The 18162-nt window shown below is 46.0% G+C and overlaps 1 protein-coding gene across 1 annotated transcript; it reads left to right on the forward strand.

The window, feature by feature from the left end:
- Window positions 1-2448: 2448 nt before the first annotated feature.
- LOC149306516 (RNA demethylase ALKBH5-like) lies at window positions 2449-18162 on the forward strand. Its single transcript, XM_089539867.1, has 5 exons — window positions 2449-2687; window positions 4537-5680; window positions 10397-10477; window positions 13044-13199; window positions 13637-18162. The coding sequence occupies exons 2-5, from the start codon at window positions 4953-4955 to the stop codon at window positions 13830-13832; spliced, it is 1161 nt and encodes a 386-aa protein (XP_089395993.1). The 5' UTR covers window positions 2449-2687; window positions 4537-4952; the 3' UTR covers window positions 13833-18162.

Genomic DNA, 18162 nt, shown 5'->3' on the forward strand with positions numbered 1-18162 from the left:
AGGAAGAAGTAACTGCACCGGAGTCAGAAAAAGAGTTTTTACAAGGACTTTACAAGGAAAGAAAAACAGAGAAAATTGTTATCCTTAAAGAAAGCTTGGATAGTAAAGAAAAGACTTATTTCAGATTTAGTTTTTGAGACAAAAACAGTCATCTAAACATACTATTGAAATACTACACAGATATGAAAATATTACCAAATTTTATGAATTGCTCAGTATGTGATTGATATGTGAAGCCTCCAAACAAGAGTTATGACTATGAATCGTCCATTGTTGTCCCTCAACTTTGGCTGTTTTATATGCACAAATTTATTTGTAAAGTTATTCACAATGTGGTTTTTTAAAAAAATATGTTGTTGTTGTTATTATTATTATTGTTTAGGTTTATTTGCAGGATATCGTTTTCCCTGCATTGTATTCCTCTGCTTTGTTATTATTTTGATATAAAAGCAACGAATCTGTCTGCAAAACAACTGGCTTTTGTACCATTAACGGAGAGAATGATAACTAATGTTCTAGTCGTTTCTTACGTATGGCGACCCCATAGATTTGCTTCCTAAACATATTATATATATATATATATATATATATATATATATATATTAGAGATTTGTTTTCCTAAATATTCTTGAATATTAGAAGCTAAACCTCACCAAATTATATAAGAAAATCCAATTCTTAAGCCTTTGGTGCAAATGATCTGAAGCCAGAGCTTGGGAAAAGTTACTTTCTTGGAATACAGTTCCCTCAAATTACTTTGAGCCCCTTTTTCTTTTTCGTTCGAACTTGGTCTGCAGCCGCACTGCAAAAATAACCCAGTTTGTGACGCTGTTTTATCTTCCAAGGCTCAATGCTAAGGAATTCTGGGATTTGTAGTTCTGTGAGATATTTAGCTTTTTTTGTCAGATAACTATGGTGCCACAACAAACTACATATCCCAGAATTCCACAGGATGGAGTTAAAATGGCGTTGAACTGGGTTAATTTCGCAGTTCTGATGCTGCCGGCGTCTTAATTTCGGTTCAAAGCTGAGGGAAAATGGTGTCCTTTGTGATGCTCCATTTGGCAGCCATAGTTGTGTCAAGGAAAAGGAGATGCTTGTGTGGGGCTTAAATTATACATTTGTAATTTATAAAATACAGTTTATTCAAGTTAAAGTGTGGTTTTATAATTTATAAATAACTGTGTCCCATGAGGCGCCACTATTAGCCAAAGTTTTGTCAGGCTTGCTGAGGGGATTTTTAAATATACATTTGTAAATTATATAGTGTTTTTTAGTTTTATCTTTTAAAAATGTGTTTTATTCTTTTAATAACTACCTGTTTTAGTACCGTAATAATTTAATTCCTTTTTAATTGTACTTTTTTCTGTTTTTAATTATACTTTTTTAATGTTGTGATGCCGTTTTGAGTCCCAGTTCTGGGAAAAGAGCGGGATACAAATAATATAATAATGATAATGATGATAATTATAATTATTGTTTATTCAAATTCGCATGTGATTTTTTTAATTTGTACATTATAAACGGACCACATTAAGTCCCCCTCAGCTTTCTGTTTTGCCTTCACACGACTATGGCTAAAAAGTGGTGCCTCATAAAACACAGTAATTTTTAATTTATAAAATCACAAGTGTGTTTTGAATACATTGTAAATTATATTATATTATATTTTAAAAACTATCGTTTTTTGTGGGTTTTTCTGGCTATGTGGCCATGTTCTAGAAGAGTTCATTCCTTGTATTAAAAACTCTGACAGGAAAGGTTAATTAAAACAGCTTGAACACGTTCTCGCGCGCTCATTCGACGCGCGACCCGCCAATCTTTGAAAAAGGCCTTCCAAGCCTACGAATCAGCGGGCGGGACTTTAATTTGCACCCGCCCTCACGGAATAACCAATCGACGTCGAGAGAGAGGGGGCTAAACCGTCCCTTTTTAATTGGCCCCGCCCACTTCGGCAAGGCCGAAAGAGTAGCTACAACCATAAGCCCCGCCCCTTAAGTCCTCGTCGTTACGATAAACAAGAGCGGTCGTTCGGCAGACGCGCATGCGCAGTGTCGGCGTCAAAGGCCGCCCTGTCAGCTAAAATAAAAAAAGCTCTACTTCCGGTTTCCCTTTCAGTTACATAATAAGCGAGGAAGAAGACGCTCTAGCCTTCCCAAAGCTCAATCTCTATCAACAACCGGAAGTTGTCCTTTTATATATACAAATATATTTAAATTTGTGTCACTTTCTCCTTTTAAATAAGAAACTTTATTGTCCCTTCAAGACAGCGTTTATTTCCATGTTTTATAAAGGTTGTGTGGCCGCTCTAGCCTCAACTTCAACGATGGCGCATGCGCAGAAAGAAGAAGCGAGCCTCTCTAGGAGGAGGACATCGTTGGTTGTAGTAGCTCCGCTTCGGACGGGGGAGGAGCGAGAGTCGTTGGCGCATGCGCAGTGGGCGCGGCGCCACCGCTTGCGCATGCGCAGTGGGCAAAGCTTGCGCTGTGAGGCGAAGGAGGAGGAGGAGGGTGCCCCTGAAGTTATTTATAATGTCGGTCCGGCCGCTGGTGACGTAGCGAGGAGTTCGGGCGGCGGAAGAAGAAGCGGCAGCAGCGTCCTCCTCGTTCTTCTTCCTCCTCCGTCGTCGTCATGGAAAGAGCCAGGCCGGCGCTGCGGAGGCTGGAGCCGGACTCGGGCGGCGCGTGGTGAGTCCAAGGGAGGAAAGGCGGCGCGCTCCCTTAACCCTCGCCGCCTTCTCTACATAAGAAACTCTTAAGAGAGTCTGGACTACAACTCCCAGAAGCCTCAGCCACGGTGGCCGAAAGCCTGGGATTCTGGGAGCTGAAGTCCAAAATCCCCTCAAAGGGCACCGTTTGGGGACCACTGATGTAATATAATATAATGGTCCCCAAACGGTACCCTTTCAGAGATTCTGGACTACAACTCCCAGAAGCCTCAGCCACATTGGGCAGTGGCCTGGGATTCTGGGAGCTGTAGTCCTCTTGAAAGGCACAGTTTGGGGGCCTCTGGTCTTAGACTTTGGGGGGGCAATAGGTTCAGGGGCGAAGGAAGGTAAAGGTGGGGGTCTCCTTTCCCTCCTCACAAGCCTTTTGCTGCCCAGAGGAACTTACCTAAAACACCCCCCCTCCCCCCATAAAATAAACCCATGTCTTTTCTCCATAGGCTACGAATCAGTCGGTTTGGGGGCACTGGAAGAGAAATGAGAGGAGGGTCTCCTTTCCCTCAGAAGCCCTTTGCTGCTCAGAGAAGCTCACTTCTCTTCATGATAATAATAATAATAATAATAATGCTGTTTATTTATAGCCCGCTTTTCCAGAGATCAAAGCGGGTTACAACAATGATAGGCTTGAGGTGGATGACTTAGTAAGTTTGGGGGTGCAGGAGAAGGATGGGGGAGCGGAAAGAGGGGTCTCCTTTCCCTCACAGGTCTTTTACTGCTCAGAGTTCAATCTCTCCCCAAGAAGCCCCTCATGCCTCTTCATGATAGATTTCAAGTGAGCGAATCAATAGGTTCCAGAGGCTCAGGGGAGCAGAGAGAGTTTCTCTTGTCCCTCGCAAGCCCTTTGCTGTTTAGAGGAGCTAAAGTGGGGTCTCCCCTCCCTCACAAGGCTTTTACTGTTCAGTGTTTAACCCCCGCCCCCCAAAAACCCCTAATGTTTTGGCATTATAGTCTTCAAGAGGATGCGTTAGTAGTTGGGGGGCAGGAGGAAGGGGAGGACTCATTTCCTTCACAAATGGGTGTCTTTTCTTTGCAGACTATGACTCTGTAGGTTTGGATGAGAGTGATGGGGGTCTCCTTTCCCTCCCAAGCCCTTTGCTGCTCAGAGAAGCTTGCCTCCCTCGCGTCTCTTCATGATAGGCTTGAGGTGGATGAGTCATAGGTTTGGGGGCGCAGGAGGGGTGGGAGAGGGGAAAGAGGTATGCCGTAGGTATTGGAGGAGACAGCTCACAGCCTCCCTCTCCCCAATGATGTGGGGGCCTTTGTTGCCTTTTCACATTGTCAAAAGGCTTGCAGGGACCTGTGGGTAATGAGCCCAAGGACGCACCTCTTCATTCTGTGGATCCCGTCATCCTCTTTTGGGGAGGCAGGATGAGGGAGGGTATGTGTTTATAGTTGAGATGAATGAGTCCTGAAAGAGAAGGAGTCTATTTTTGTCAGCCTTCCCCCTCCAAGCAGCAGTGATTCCCCAACTCTGGTTCTCTGGGTGTTTTAGACGTCAGCTCCCAGAAGCCTCAGCCGTCTTGGCCTGTAGTTCGGGATTCTGGGAACCGAAGTCCAAAACATCTTCCAAGAAGAAGAGAAGAGCAAAATATACGAAATAGGGAGAAGAAGAGGAAGGAGAATCCTTCCCAAGAGAAGTTTTTCATGTTCCTGCAGGAGATAGTGTCGGTTTGTGTCATTCCCCTGGGGCAAAATTCAGCAGATGAAAATTTTCCATTAGCATGGAAACAGGTGTACCTGAATCTTTGTCTTGGTTGTATCTTTCCCCAGTGTTTTTGCTAGTCCTAATCCTGAAACTTTTCTCTCCACAGACAATTCTGCTGAGTTATCCTACTGCGCGCCTGGGAAGCAAGGTTGGGTCCTCTGTCAGATGTAGAAACAACAGGCTAAACTGTATGCCTGGAATCGGCACCTAGAATGAAGCAGTTCACTTAATATTCTTCTCGCTGTCCCACGGATTTGTATTTCCTTGCCTCTACTCTGGGGGCGGGAGAATATCTCAGAAGCGTGGAACATCCTACCCATTTGGAAGGCTGCCTGGTTTGCTTTGCTCCCAGCCAGTGGAAGCTCAACTTTTGGGTTTCCTCTTCCTTGTTTTCCTCTGGGAGATAATTTCACTCAGATAGACAATGCCGTGAACGGCTGCATTGCTTCCCGCTCGCCAGCCCTATAAACCGTGCACCAGGGAGTTCGGTAGACGGTGCAAAAGGCGGTCAGGGAATTTGCTATGGCTGGGAGTGGTGGTTACACAGACCTGCGAGAGAAACTCAAATCAATGATGCCTTACCGGGACAGCTACAAGGGCAGCGGGCTGCGGGACCCCGCGGAGTCCCCCTACGGAGGCATGGGTGAACGGAAACGTAAGTACCATGAGGATTCTGAGTCGGAGCCCAGCGACTATGAGGAACGCCAGCGGGAGGAGGAAGAAGCCCAGAAGGTCAAAAGTGGCATTCGCCAGCTGCGCCTCTTCAGCCCCGAAGAGTGCGCCAAGATCGAAGCTCGGATCGACGAGGTGGTCTCCCGGGCTGAGAAGGGCCTGTACAAAGAGCACACGGTGGACAGGGCTCCTCTGCGGAACAAGTATTTCTTTGGGGAGGGCTACACGTACGGGTCTCAGTTGCAGAGGCGAGGCCCCGGTCAGGAGCGGCTGTACCCACGGGGGGAGGTGGATTCGATCCCCGAGTGGGTGCACGACTTAGTCATTTGCAAGCTGGTGGAGCACCGGGTGATCCCCGAGGGCTTTGTGAACAGTGCGGTCATCAACGACTACCAGCCGGGGGGCTGCATAGTCTCCCACGTGGACCCTATCCACATCTTTGAGAGGCCTATTGTCTCCGTGTCGTTCTTCAGTGACTCAGCGCTCTGCTTTGGCTGCAAGTTCCAGTTCAAGCCCATCAGGGTCTCCGAACCGGTCTTCTTCTTGCCTGTGAGGAGAGGGAATGTCACTGTGCTCAGGTAAGGAAGCACATGCGGAGGTTTCAGAACCAGTGGTCCATTTCAACTCCTACGCTGATTGTCATATAAGAAAACATGGGGGAGACAAGCTTGTTGCAGGATAATTTGGGGATAGCCTACGCTCTTCTATGATTCCTCTTCATCTTTTCTTATACCTGTTAATTTTGATGCAGTTTGAGTCAAAAGGAGAATGGCCTCTGTGTTGGGTTTGCAAATCCTCCTTTGAAGCGGAAGGCTTTGGTTACTGTCATCGTATTTATTTATTTAAATAACATCACGGGCAACTCCCGCTGGGTTTGCATAATATCACTGGAGACTTCTCACTGAGGTGTGGGCAGTGGCTTTCAAGCTGACACATAGGGATCCCTGGGGTGATTTTAGCAAGCGTTTCCTCAACGAAAATATTGGTAAAGCTTCAGAATTTCTATCATTTCACCTTACAGGAAATAGGGTTTACTGTAGGGCAGTGCATCTCAAAGTAGGGGTCCAAAGACTGGTGCCAGGGTCCTGGTCAGTGGCAGGTTTGCAGGGAAAAAATGTTTGTAGTCCAAGATGGCCCCTGTCCCTGGCAGATAGGCTGGGGAGCTCTTCCAGTCCCCCAACATTAGATAGCTTAAGAAGTATTGTTTTATGGTGCATCCTCATTTTGAGCAAATCTCAGCACAAACTGGGCATGCAACTTGGAATGTGACCCACGGGGGCCGTCTGGATTTGATGTGAGATGGCTGTCGTCAGAGCAGGAAGTTCCAGGGAGTATTTATAAGAGCTGGGGAGGTGATAGAACATTGCACCATTGACCCCCGTCAACAGGAAGAACCCGACCTTAGCACTCTGCCTTCTGCGCCATTCGAGGCAGTAGAAAAAGGTCAAAGGTGAGCTTGCTACCTTATCTGGGAGCCATCTTTGCTCCTTGGGAACACCTGCCTTGGCGCTAGAGCTAAACCTGGCCTGAAGCAAATTAATTGTGTCTGCATAGCGGATCCACTATGCAAATGGCTTTGAATTATGGCTGCAATTGATCCATGCCCTCCGTGTGTGTGCCTTTCAAGTTGCCTGTCAATGTGCAGTGACCCCGTATATTTCATAGGATTTTCTTAGTCAATGATTACTTAGAGGTGGTTTGCTGACTCCTTCTTTTGAAACACCATACAGGACCTGGTATTCCTTGGCAGTCCACCCATCCAAGTACTAGTCAGGCCTGACCAGCGATCTGTTGGAAAAGAAACACTCTGCAAGGGCTGCCCTTTTTGGAGCACATTTAGTTAGCGTAACTGCCAGGACTGAAGGCATAGTGATGAGTTGATTCACTCCTTTTCTGCCGGGTGGAGGTTGTATTTCATCCAAGGCAGTTTCCATTGACTGCAAGGCCGTGTGGCACTCAGAAACAGGTCACGTTAGATTTTCTGTGTGCCCTCTTGGCTCTGTTTCCTTGCCCTTAAAACCAAAAATGCAACCGCTCGGGAGGTAAGGGTATTGATCATGACAGCTGGATTCGTGAAGCAGCATTTTTGCCAGGTGCTGAGTGTGGAAGCGTGAGAAAGGCTGGATCAGGATAAGCTTGTGATGACACTGTATTTATAGCCTCGTAAGCCAAAGTCTGCTCCCTGCTAGGATGAGTCAAACGTCCCCAATGGCTAAGCGTTGCCATGGCAAAGGCAGGGCAACTGGGGGGTTTGTTTTTGTTTTAGGTTTGCGAAGGGAGCACCCTCACCCCGACCTGTGGCTGGTCCTTTAAGAAGCCTGTAGGACAGCCCCATCAGGTAGTCATGCCAATTGTGAGCTTGTTTGTAAAGAAATGTTGGGTGTAGAATAGTGATGGATGCCTTTACATCATGGGAGAGAGCCAGCATAATGTAGTAGTTTGCGTGTCGGACTGGGACTCTGGGATTCGTGCTCATACAGGGAAACCCACTGGGTGACCATGGGCAAGTTACACTCTCACAGCCTCAGAGGAATCCTAGGGTGAAGGAGCCCTGGTGGTGCAGTGATTAAATGCCGATGCTGCAGCCACAAAGTTGTGAGTTTGATCCCAGGGCTCCAAGGTTGACTCAGCCTTCCATCCTTTTGTAGGTTGGTAAAATGAGTCCCCAGCTTGTTAGGGGCAGGTGGCTTCCAGATTGTAAACCTCTTAGAGAGTGCTGAGTTCACTATGAAGCGGTATAGAAATGTAAATGCTATTGCTAGGTTCAGATCCCTGCTCTGTCCTGAAAACCCACTGGGAGACCTTGGGCCAGTCACTGTTTCTCAGCCACAAAAGGAAGGCAATGGCAAACCCCCTCTGAATAAGCGTTGCCAGGAAAACCCTTTAATAGGTTCATAAGTTGGAAACAGCTTGAAGGCGCACAGCAGGCAAAACCACTGAACTCCACCTGTGCTCCAAAGTTGGACTAAAGGAGAGATAGAAATTCTAGCATTTGGTGGGTGGAGATACAAAACCTCTTGGCTGTGCACAGTAACCTACAAGGCCTATGCCAGTTTCCCTAAAGCAGCTGCAAGCAGTTCCTGAGGTCTCTTCTAGAAGGAGATGGGGGGGGGACCCTTCTAGAATTACAATAGGCCCACAAGTTGTCACAGAGTATCTTGACATTCATCTTCCTGGCAGGCTGGTTTCCAAGGAGAGGCACCAGTGCTTCAACTTCCGCGGTTATCAGTGCAACAGCTACTAAGCTCTTAAGCATTAACTTAAAAGATCTCCAGCCAAGGAGGGCTGGCTGGTGTGCTGGGGCTGAGCCGTCCAGCACTTCCAGGCCTTCTGGATGCTGCCAGATTGGGCCAGGCTGGTACTCCCAGTCACATGAGTGGGTCAGCTCTGCCAACCTGGTTGGGAATGAGTAAGCAGTTCTAAATGCAGCTGCTGTCGGGAGAATCTAGCCAGACAGGAGTGGCATGTCAGTTATGGCAATGTGATGCTCAATATTGCTGGGTCAGTGGCTTCATGCTGTCAGTGCGGCAGTTTGTGTGTTCTGCTTACAGTAATTCTGCGTGTAAACACTGGTTTCCATCTTGCTCATCTCTTCTCAAGTCTTTAACAGCGCAGCTTCCTAATTCTACCTCCTGATTCTTCAGCATATGACTTCTGCACTGTCCTTACTAATGTTTAGTCTCTGTGAGACCCAAGTCCTGTATCTGGAGTTTGTGTGTTTCAGTAAGGCAGCAGAGAAGGATTCCTCAAGGGCCCTATGCTACAGGTGTTCCAGAGAAGTCCGGAAAATGGAAAGCAGCATCTTCTGAGTTTCCAGTTCTCTTTTCTCTGCCATGCATTTAAGGAAACCCAAAGTCCCTTCACAGCTCATGACAGGACTTGGAACAGGTTGATGGAATGCTCTCCCCTGGAGCCAGTGTCTGATCTTAAAGAAAAGGTTAAGAGTTAGTGGCATTCAGAATTTCTCTGTGCAGTATGTTAGGTATGAAAGCCACACATAGTTTTTGCAACGCTGATAAGAGTTAAAGGTAGAGAGGTGGCAAGAAGGAATTTCTGCACAAAGGAGACATGAGAATACAGTCTTATCCTGCCACTGTCACCCATTTTAGTAAAGTTCAGCTGTCAGGCTGCGGTGTAATATTTGAGAGCTACAGTTTTGTAGCTATAGATGTGGCCTACAAAAGGGAAATGGTCAATGAGGGATGGATTACGCGGGCATCTCCGAGGTCCTTTGCGCATCCCTGCTTTCTAAACCATATCAGATGGCTGTGGAAAGGAAGACCTTCTCCACTGAGGCCCTGTCTATGGCATGCTTTCTCCTAGCAGTCTTGCAGGGCTCCGACTTTGCTGCTGGTTTGGGTCCGACACAGGCCTCTTTATTTACCTTTTAATCTGCTCCAACTTCCAGTTCGTTCTGAACTGTTTTGTCTTTACTTAAGTGATTTCACACTGCTTTTATCTTCCTTAAACAAAACCTGCTTTCTATTGTGCATTAGCTGTTTTATCTTTTTGCTGTGTAAACCTGCCTGTGAATGTGTTGAAAGGTGGTATACAAATACCTTAAATAAATAGCAAGCTAAAGACCAAGGCTTTAGCTTGGCAGTCTCCAGCGTGGGACAAGGATGCAACTGCCAGCTTTTCTGGCCCTAGCATTCCAGATATGCTTTCCAGACATTGTACTTCCTATTCAAGGATATTGTTGACCGCTTCCAACCTACCGCCTGCTCTCGAAATGGCAAAACACCACTTGACTGTGGGCTGACGTTCCATTTGACAAGGCAGTGTCCAGGCCTAGAGCCAGTCCTGAATCTTACAATTTATTTCTGAGACTAACATGGGCCTTTTATAAACGTTGTTGTGCCTGTACTTGATGCCATTTCTCATCAGCTACTTATGAGCTGAAGATTGGAGCATCAGTAAACATATGCAGAGTGACCTGCCACTGCAAACCTCTTGAACACTTGAGGGGAGGGATTTGACCACAGTATAGCATCTGGTCTGCCGTCTTAATGGAAATTGGGAAGGGTTGGGGCAGCCAAATGGCACAGGTAGTATTTGGAATCTGACACATTTTCATGTGGGTGTTCCCAGAGAACCCTAGGATGGTGCGGTAGTCCCAGGCGCATCCATTCCTGTGAATACCTGGCAGTGAAGGGTTCTGACTACCTGTCACAGTTGTAGATCAGGTTATTTCATCACCAGCTGGGGAACATGATAGAAAAAAGAACGGCTGTAGCTTTTAGAAAAGTTTGGTTTTGCCTGAAATCCTTCCTGTTCTTTTTAATCCCACACAGTGGCTACGCAGCGGATGAAATTACACACTGCATTCGACCACAGGATATCAAGGAGAGGAGAGCCGTCATCATCCTTAGGAAGTAAGTGGTGCAATTCCTTTGAAGAGGCTGTAGTTGGTATGTAGCTTCCCCTCCAATCACCAACCACTTTCCCATTCTTAGTGCTAACAAGTCTGGCAGATCATTCGGTCTTTGTTAAGCAAAAACCAACTTTACAATCCAGTGGTGTGTGTCTGTGAGGTACAGCTGTTTGCTTCATACTCCTTACTGTTCATGCGTGGTTCTTGGAATTATAAAGTGGGTCTCCTGGAGAGGGATATAGCCACTTGGGGCAAGCTGATTGTTCTTGGTAAGCCTCCTATTGCCCCAAGAAAACCCAAGAAAAAGCTGTTGTGTAGGGCAGTGAAGGCAGAGTTTATTTAACATTCAAAAAATGTCCTGCCTAGAGCTTGGGGGAAAAGCTTTCCTTTTGGACAGGAAATATTGAGTTGAGGATTCTGGGAACTGTTGTCCAAAAAAAGTAACACTGCCAGGCTCTGATCATGCCACTGACCCTTATTGGCTCCTTGTGTCATTTGATCCCTGCTGGCTGAGAAGCTGCAGCAACACATTTAGCATTGCTAAATGAAGGAGGTGAAGGCCAGAAGGTCCTACAAGGCAGAGAGTGAGTGTGGGGGGCAGGTAGTTGAGCCCCCCTTTTAAGCCTCCTATTCTCCCTCTTGCAATCTACAGTATAGTCCCATTTCTTTCTTGCCATACCAACAGGTGCCAGGGATTGAACTTGGGACTTTTGGCATGCAAAGCATGTATTCTACTGCTGATTTTCAGCACCTTGAAAGTTGGTAGGACAGGTTCACTTCAGTAATAGTCTCTCTCCCCAAACCTTATAATGAGACACATATGAATTCCCAGCCCCTCTGCTGTGTTGTGTCTGTGTCATGTCTGGGCACCAGCAGAGGGCAGAGGCTGAGCTTAATGGAGGCTGGAAAGGTTTTCTGCATAGAATGTGCCCAAGTGAGCATGTTTGGAATTCCTTGGGTTTGTAATGAACACATGCAAGGATTAAAAGTTTGCGTTGACAGGGAAGCAGAAAAGGCCCAGCTCTCCTTGACAGTGTAACTGGCACAAGTTGTGTGGGAATCGAGCCCAGCAACTTGCATCGGAAGAGCTTCTGGAAGGGAGTTCAGGGACTTTGGCTCTTGCAAAACACCTGCAACCCAGAAGGGATCTGTTTTGCTGAGAAGGGTAGGCAGACGTCACCCAACTCTGGGCAGGATTTTTGCACCATTTTTGTGATTGCTTGCCAGAGAACAAGAGAACTGTGGAGCGGAATAGAATTTTTCTGGGCAGCCTTGGTTACTGGCCTGGCCATAAAACCTTCAGGGTAGTGAAAACCTTGCCATATTTATGGGCTCTTTTCACAGGCTCCAAGCCTAGAAGGGTCGCCCCTGAATTGGCTGCCCATCTCAGAGGTTGAGCAGCTGGAATGAGCCAGAAAGAGATTGTACTCGGCTTGCAGAAAAGGAGCAAAACTCCTCAATTGGGCTTAGCTCCAGTGACTTTTAGGGGCATCTGGCAGCACATGTTTCACCCACTTAGCATTATGTGGGAAAGTATTTGAATAGAAATGTTCGTCCAGTAAAAGCAAGTGATACACGCAGTCCTGGATCTCCCCTTAACGTCTGACTTCTGAGACTGCCGTAAACAATCACAGCCTGTACCTTTTCAGATAATAGGGTTTGATGTTATCCAGTCAAAGAAGGTTTGACTGTTCAGAATTGGTTAAGATATTTCTTAAAAGCTTTAATGGGACTGTTTGAAGGGGGCGGAAATTATTCATCCCCATTAAGCGATGTTAGCTGTTCAGAAACAATCCATGATCTCTAAAATACAGTAAATAAATGGCTAGAACCTGAGAATGTTTACTAAGGTTTCTGTAAATGTGAATGCATTGCCTCTTAGTAAGATGGCCTCTACATTTCACTGAGCAATTCTTCCCTGTTTGCCTTTATAGTGGAAAGCTTTATTTTTAAAAAAAGAGAAAATTTAAGCAGGAGTCAAGCGAAGCAACAGAAACTATTGAAGACAAAAGCCAGTTCTGAAAAGCAGTTATTCCAAGTAGGACACGGGCCAATTCTTCAGCAGTCTCAGCTTTGTGGCTTCACTGAATGCTGGATTAGTCAGATGGCCAACAGGCCAGCTCTGATTTCAAACTTGGATGTTGTTCTTTTTCCGTTTTGTTATGGAAAGATTCTCTGGGGGGGAAATAGCAGAATTTTGCTCCTAATCCCAAATCCTTTGATTGAGTCATAAAGTGAGTGGGGCATGTTCATAATTTTTAAAATTGCCAAGCAACATCAGTTGAATCAGTGTGTTGTAGTGGCTTGAGGGTTTGACTAGGACTCCAAGAGACCAGGATTCAAATCCTCACACAGGCAAGTCACACTCTCTCACCCTAAAAGGAAGTTAATGGCAAGCCTCTTCTGAACATGACTGTAACAAGAAACATCCCCTGCCTTGATACTTGATCCTGTGGGAGAGGCAGGATACAAATGAATTATTATTATTATTATTATTATTATTATTGATACATCTGGCATATCTCAGGCACCACAAACACTCTTAACATGTTCTTGAATACCTCCAGAACCAGACTGGATGCCCCCCGGTTGGAGATGCGATCTTTGAGTAGTTCTGTCCTGATGCCAGGCTATGCCTCTGACCGTCTATCAAGAAGCAACCGGGACCACATCCTGAAGCCAAAAAGGTCCCATCGCAAAGCAGACCCGGATGCTGCTCACCGGTAAGAAAACCCTTGCTGAAAGATGGAGAGAGTGGCTTTATTTTGTTGTTGTTGTTGGCGTTGGCGGCAGGGAGGGAGAGGCGAGCCATGAGTCCATAGCTCTGCAGAATGTGGAGTGACTTAATTTTCCCTTTGTTTTTGCTGGGCTTTTTGTTTGGTGAAGAATACTCATCATTGGAAAAGCCCATTTCATAACTCTGGGGTTTAAATCTGTATACTGAGGTTCAAACTCTGGAACTGATGTATTGTGAGAGAATAGTAATTGCTTCCAAAATTACTATTTTGGAATGAGGTTTGGAGATGAGAATCTGTGGTAACCGATCAAGTAGAAGAGAAGCCCTGAACTTTCTGATGCTTTAAACCTCTCTCTGACCTCCACCCACCCACCTAATTCATCTGTGTCTCTCTCTTTCTCTCTCTTCCTATCCACCTTCCAGGCCTCGCATTTTAGAAATGGATAAAGAGGAGAACAGGCGCTCAGTCCTTTTGCCCAAGCACAGGAGACGGAGCCACTTCAGCTCCGAGAACTATTGGCGGAAGTCTCAGAACGATCCCACAGAGGACTTTGATGAAGAGGAGGAGGACGAAGAGGACGGCAGCCCGGCCCGCAAAGTCAAAATGAGGCGGCATTGAGGAAATTCTGTTCTTTCTCACTCCCCTGCACTTTCCCCACATCCAGGGTCAGAGCTGATCAGACTGGCCTTCAGGCTGGGAAGTCCTGCCACCCTTCTTTTTCTTCTAACTCTCACAGCCTCCCTCGGCTCTCTCTCTTTTTCGTCCAGCTTTCATTTTCTTCTTCCCCACTCCGGCCTCCTTTCTAAGGCTGAGGTATACCCAGCAGGCATCTGGCTCACTTTTTCATTTTTCATTTCTTTTAAGTCAGGGCATCCTACTAACCAGGATGTATTTGCTGCCACCTGCCTTGGGCACACCTGAGTCTGGAGGCAGCCTTCCTCCTCTCTGTATCTCTCTCTCTTTTTCTTCTTCTTCTTAAGGAAAAGCAGACTTGTTCTCAAAGGCGTGGATGTCAAAGATGCCAAAAAGTGACCTGTTCCGAGTTTGCTTGAAGGGTTGCAAAAAATATCCTTTTTTTTGTGCTCTCATGCCGCTGCTTCTTTTAAAACAAAAAACACTATTCTAGGTATTCAGCATTTGATCTCATGCTCGCCACCTCCCACGCACATGGCGAAACTTTGTTCTGGCAGCGGCCATCCTTACACCAAAGGGCTCCCTGGTTTCTGAAGACCATGACCATATGGATTGTTTTACTTCCCCTCCCCTCCTTTTTCTCCCGCCGTTGTTCAAAAGACGCCACCCTCCCGCAACTGGAAAAAAGAATACCCCGAAAGCTTCGCGGACACCTCTGTCACGGCACCGGATGACAAAGCGTTTATTGGACGTGTTGCACTTTAGTGTCAGGGTTCCCCCTCCCTTTTGTGTGTGTATGTATTTGAGTGTGTGTGTGTGCGTGGGCGCATGTGTTCCATTAAATGCCATATAATTTCCCTTCCTCCCCTTTTATTTTGTTTGGGCTAGCAAGCATCTTGTGTTTTCTGCGCTGCTAATGGAAGGATACCATTGTGTATTTCTCTTTTGTGAAGGATGTGTGGCAGTTCCACCTTGGAGCTGCTTCTTGAGGGCTCACTGAGCGGGTGGGAAGGAGCAACTCTTGGAGGAAGGAGGAGAGGTTGGGTCAGAAACCCTGGGTCTGCTGACTCCTTTACTCTAACAGCATTTGCAGGAGCATGCCTGGCATGGTCTCAGCCATGCAAACAGAACCTGCACAGGCTCAGTCTGAGTGCAAGGCAATTTTTTTGTTAAGTGGCTTGCTCAGGAGAGATTTCCCAGTGTGTTCCACCCCTTCCTTGTATGTAAAAGTCAATCTGTTCTATTCAGATGTGCACACCTTCTCCCATTTTAGTGAGGTAGGAGGTAGAAAGGCTTTTTCCCAATATTGCTGCACCGTTAGATGCTTGAAAATGGATCTTCTTCATAGGCTGTCTGTCCTCAAGAGGAAAAGGGCCAGTGGGAAACCTGGATCCCAAGCTGAGCTGGAAGCTGGGTGTTTTAAGAGAAGGATTCCTTTCCCCTCCGTTTTTTAAAGGCGGATTAGTTGCTGAGGAGTGAGGCTTGGGGATCCCCAGGTCGTGGTGCAGAATCTACCTCCGGTGAGACAGTCATGCTTGAGCCTGCCTGGGCTGGCATTGGGTTGAAAAGGAATAATTGGCTGCTTCTGTTCCTGCAGGTCCAGCAGGCAGACCTCTTGCTTTTGTTTTCTAACCCTTTCCTCTAAGACCTGCTTGCAAGTCCTCCCAACAGGGCCTGCCCACTGGCCTCTGACACACTCAGCGCTTTTGCTTTCCTGCTGGAGCGTGGCTCAAAGAGGAAGCCCTCTGGCTGCTAGTGAGTTGAACTTTTTGCATGTGTGTTTTTATTTTTAAATTCCAGGTCTTCTCCTCAATGGCTGTGCTTTTTTTTTTCCTGGCCTCACTCTGTCCCAAGCTGAAGGAGTTGTCAGAGTTCAGGAAGTATGCCAGAACCTGCGTTTTAACAGATTAAAATAAATCCCAGTTGCCTCTGAAGTCTTCACCCACTCCAACCCACCCACCCAAAATCCTGGTCATTTCACTCAGCACTTTGCATTAAAACCACTAGTATGGCTAATCTTCTCTTAAGCATCTTCATCTTATTTTGCCCTGCTTTGCAAAGTCCCCTTACTCATGCATACAGTCCCATTTGCCTTTTTTCAGTGAGCTTTCCATACCTGGCTATAGGCACTGAATTCTGATGAAGGTTTTTGGATGTCAGGAACAATGTTATGTGCTTTGTTCTGCAGCTGCCCAGCCTGACGGCTAACTTAGGAGAGGAGGAACAGAGGAGATTAAGCACAACCGTACTACAGCATGGCCAGATTTAAAAACAGAGCACATATTTACTGCCTCTTTGGGGAATCTTATAACTTCTGAGAGCGGTGGCTTCATAATGCACAGAACCGTGAGTTCATCGCTAAAGCTTCCCTGTTTGTGCAGGTTGTTCCTAGTTACCAGACTTATCCGGAAGCATACTTAGATTTAAAGGTTGAAAGCATCCCTCCTTATAATTCCCTGTAGGTGAAGTCAAAGCAGAACATAGAGGAGTCATTAAAAACATGTTGACAATCTGTTTAATGTCCTGGCCTGCAATGTACAGACCTGCTGGTCCAGAAGACCTTAGACCTCTCTGGTTTTGTTTTCCTGCAAAGCATTAAAACATCCAGGATGTTGGTTGCAAAGCATTCTTAAGGGGTCACCATCCTGTGGCATCCCATTCCACATCCCTGTCTTGCTAGTCGGAAGCATCTTTATTGGTCACTAATGTAAGGACTTTTCCCTTCAGGGCATGAACTGTGTGCATGCCCCCATACCACTGGCAACCTCTTCTTCATAGTTTAAGTTGGATTCTGCTCTTTGTTTCCTCCATTTTTTGACTGTTTGACTAATCTTAAGAAAATTAGGACAAGGCTGACAGACCTGGGGCCCTTTTGCACTACACCAGTGGTTTCCAAATTTTGATCCTGTGGGTGTTTTGGACTTCAGCTCCCAGAAGCCCCAGTCAGCTTGACTAACAGTCAGGAATTCTGGGAGCTGAAGTCCAAGACAACTGGAGGACCACAATTTGGGAACCATTACACTGTGCAATTATAACATTATAATCCCACACTGACTGCTATGGTTGCTTCCTATGAAATCCTGGGACTGGGGGAGGAGCGCTCCAAGGCCTCCCCAAACCTATCCCAGGATTGCATGGGTTGTTGCCGTGAGTAAAAGTGGAACATTAGCAGTCTATTTGTGTAGCGAGAAAGGGCTCCTGGTTTCTTTGGTCAAGAACTTCCATGTGCCTCTGCCTAGGGCAAGATGGCGTGCGACATCTGAACCTCTGCTCCCATCTGGAGTATATTATTAATCTGCAGTTTGCTTTAATTTTCCCCATTCCTCCTTTTTAAGCCTTTAAGCCGGCTGTTTTCCAAGCATGTGGGGCACCCTGGTCAGGAAAGCTTATGGGGCAAAACCCACTCCGTGTGCACTTTGCTGCCTTAATTGTCTCTGCCTCCTTTTTAAAATGTAGGACCCATCTCTCCATGAAAGCAATGGAGGTAGCTGCGTTTGGCAGGTCTCTGTCCTCTCGAATGCCCCTCATTTCAACAAGGAGCCATGCCAGAAAGAGAACCTGAGTCCCTCCTTTCAATGCTGTTAGAGTGAAGTTTAATAGCAACCATCACTGGAGAGAGAGAAAGGCTGATCTTAGCCGGAAGCTTCTGAAAACCTGAGGTTTGCATGGCTTGGATCCATTTCCAGTGGTTTGCTGAGGGTTGTTCGGTTTGTTTTTAAATGCCAAGTGCTGTTGAACTTGAGTCAGAAGGTTTAATACAGATTGCTGTTCTATTATAATGAATCCAATCTGCTCCAGAATTGCACCTGGGTTTCTCCCCCTTTGCACCCACCTTCCTCCCAATTATTAAATTTAAATAAAATTTAAAAAATAAGAAAATTAAAATAAAAAAAGAAGAAGTTCTGGCTGACTTTTTTGTGTGTTTTTTTTAAAAATTAAAAAAAATCTAATTTTTTGTTACAAATAATAATAAAAATAAATAAGTGGCAATATTTTTTTTTCTGTAATTTTTCATAGGAAAAAAAAAGCAAAACAAAAACGAAGCGTGATTTGTAAACGAAGAAATTGTACAGTTGCGAAGTTTGCGATACACACATGAAACAAGCGCACGCCGCGTGGCACGCCGTAAATGGGGCTGGGGAGGGCCAGGGAGAGAGTATTTTCCGTACAGTACTGTGTATTTGGGGAGAAATCTTTTAATTCGGGTTGATTTAGGAAAGGACTATAGTTCCCTGTCAGGGTTTGAAATCTCTCTTTTTTTTTTTGTTTCTTGTATAGAATGCTGCATTTAACTAAATAAAAGCCGAAAGCATCA

The sequence above is a fragment of the Sceloporus occidentalis genome, unplaced genomic scaffold, assembly GCF_023333645.1.
Source record: "Sceloporus occidentalis isolate IW3139 unplaced genomic scaffold, rSceOcc1.0.p SCAF_10, whole genome shotgun sequence".
NCBI lineage: Eukaryota > Metazoa > Chordata > Lepidosauria > Squamata > Phrynosomatidae > Sceloporus > Sceloporus occidentalis.

Excerpts from the sequence above, each read along its gene's own strand:
- LOC149306516 (XM_089539867.1), top strand. The coding sequence starts at position 4,953 with ATGGCTGGGAGTGGTGGTTACACAGACCTGCGAGAGAAACTCAAATCA. Across the intron at positions 5,681-10,396 it reads GGGAATGTCACTGTGCTCAG|TGGCTACGCAGCGGATGAAA; the intron begins GTAAGGAAGCAC and ends AATCCCACACAG. Across the intron at positions 13,200-13,636 it reads GACCCGGATGCTGCTCACCG|GCCTCGCATTTTAGAAATGG; the intron begins GTAAGAAAACCC and ends TCCACCTTCCAG.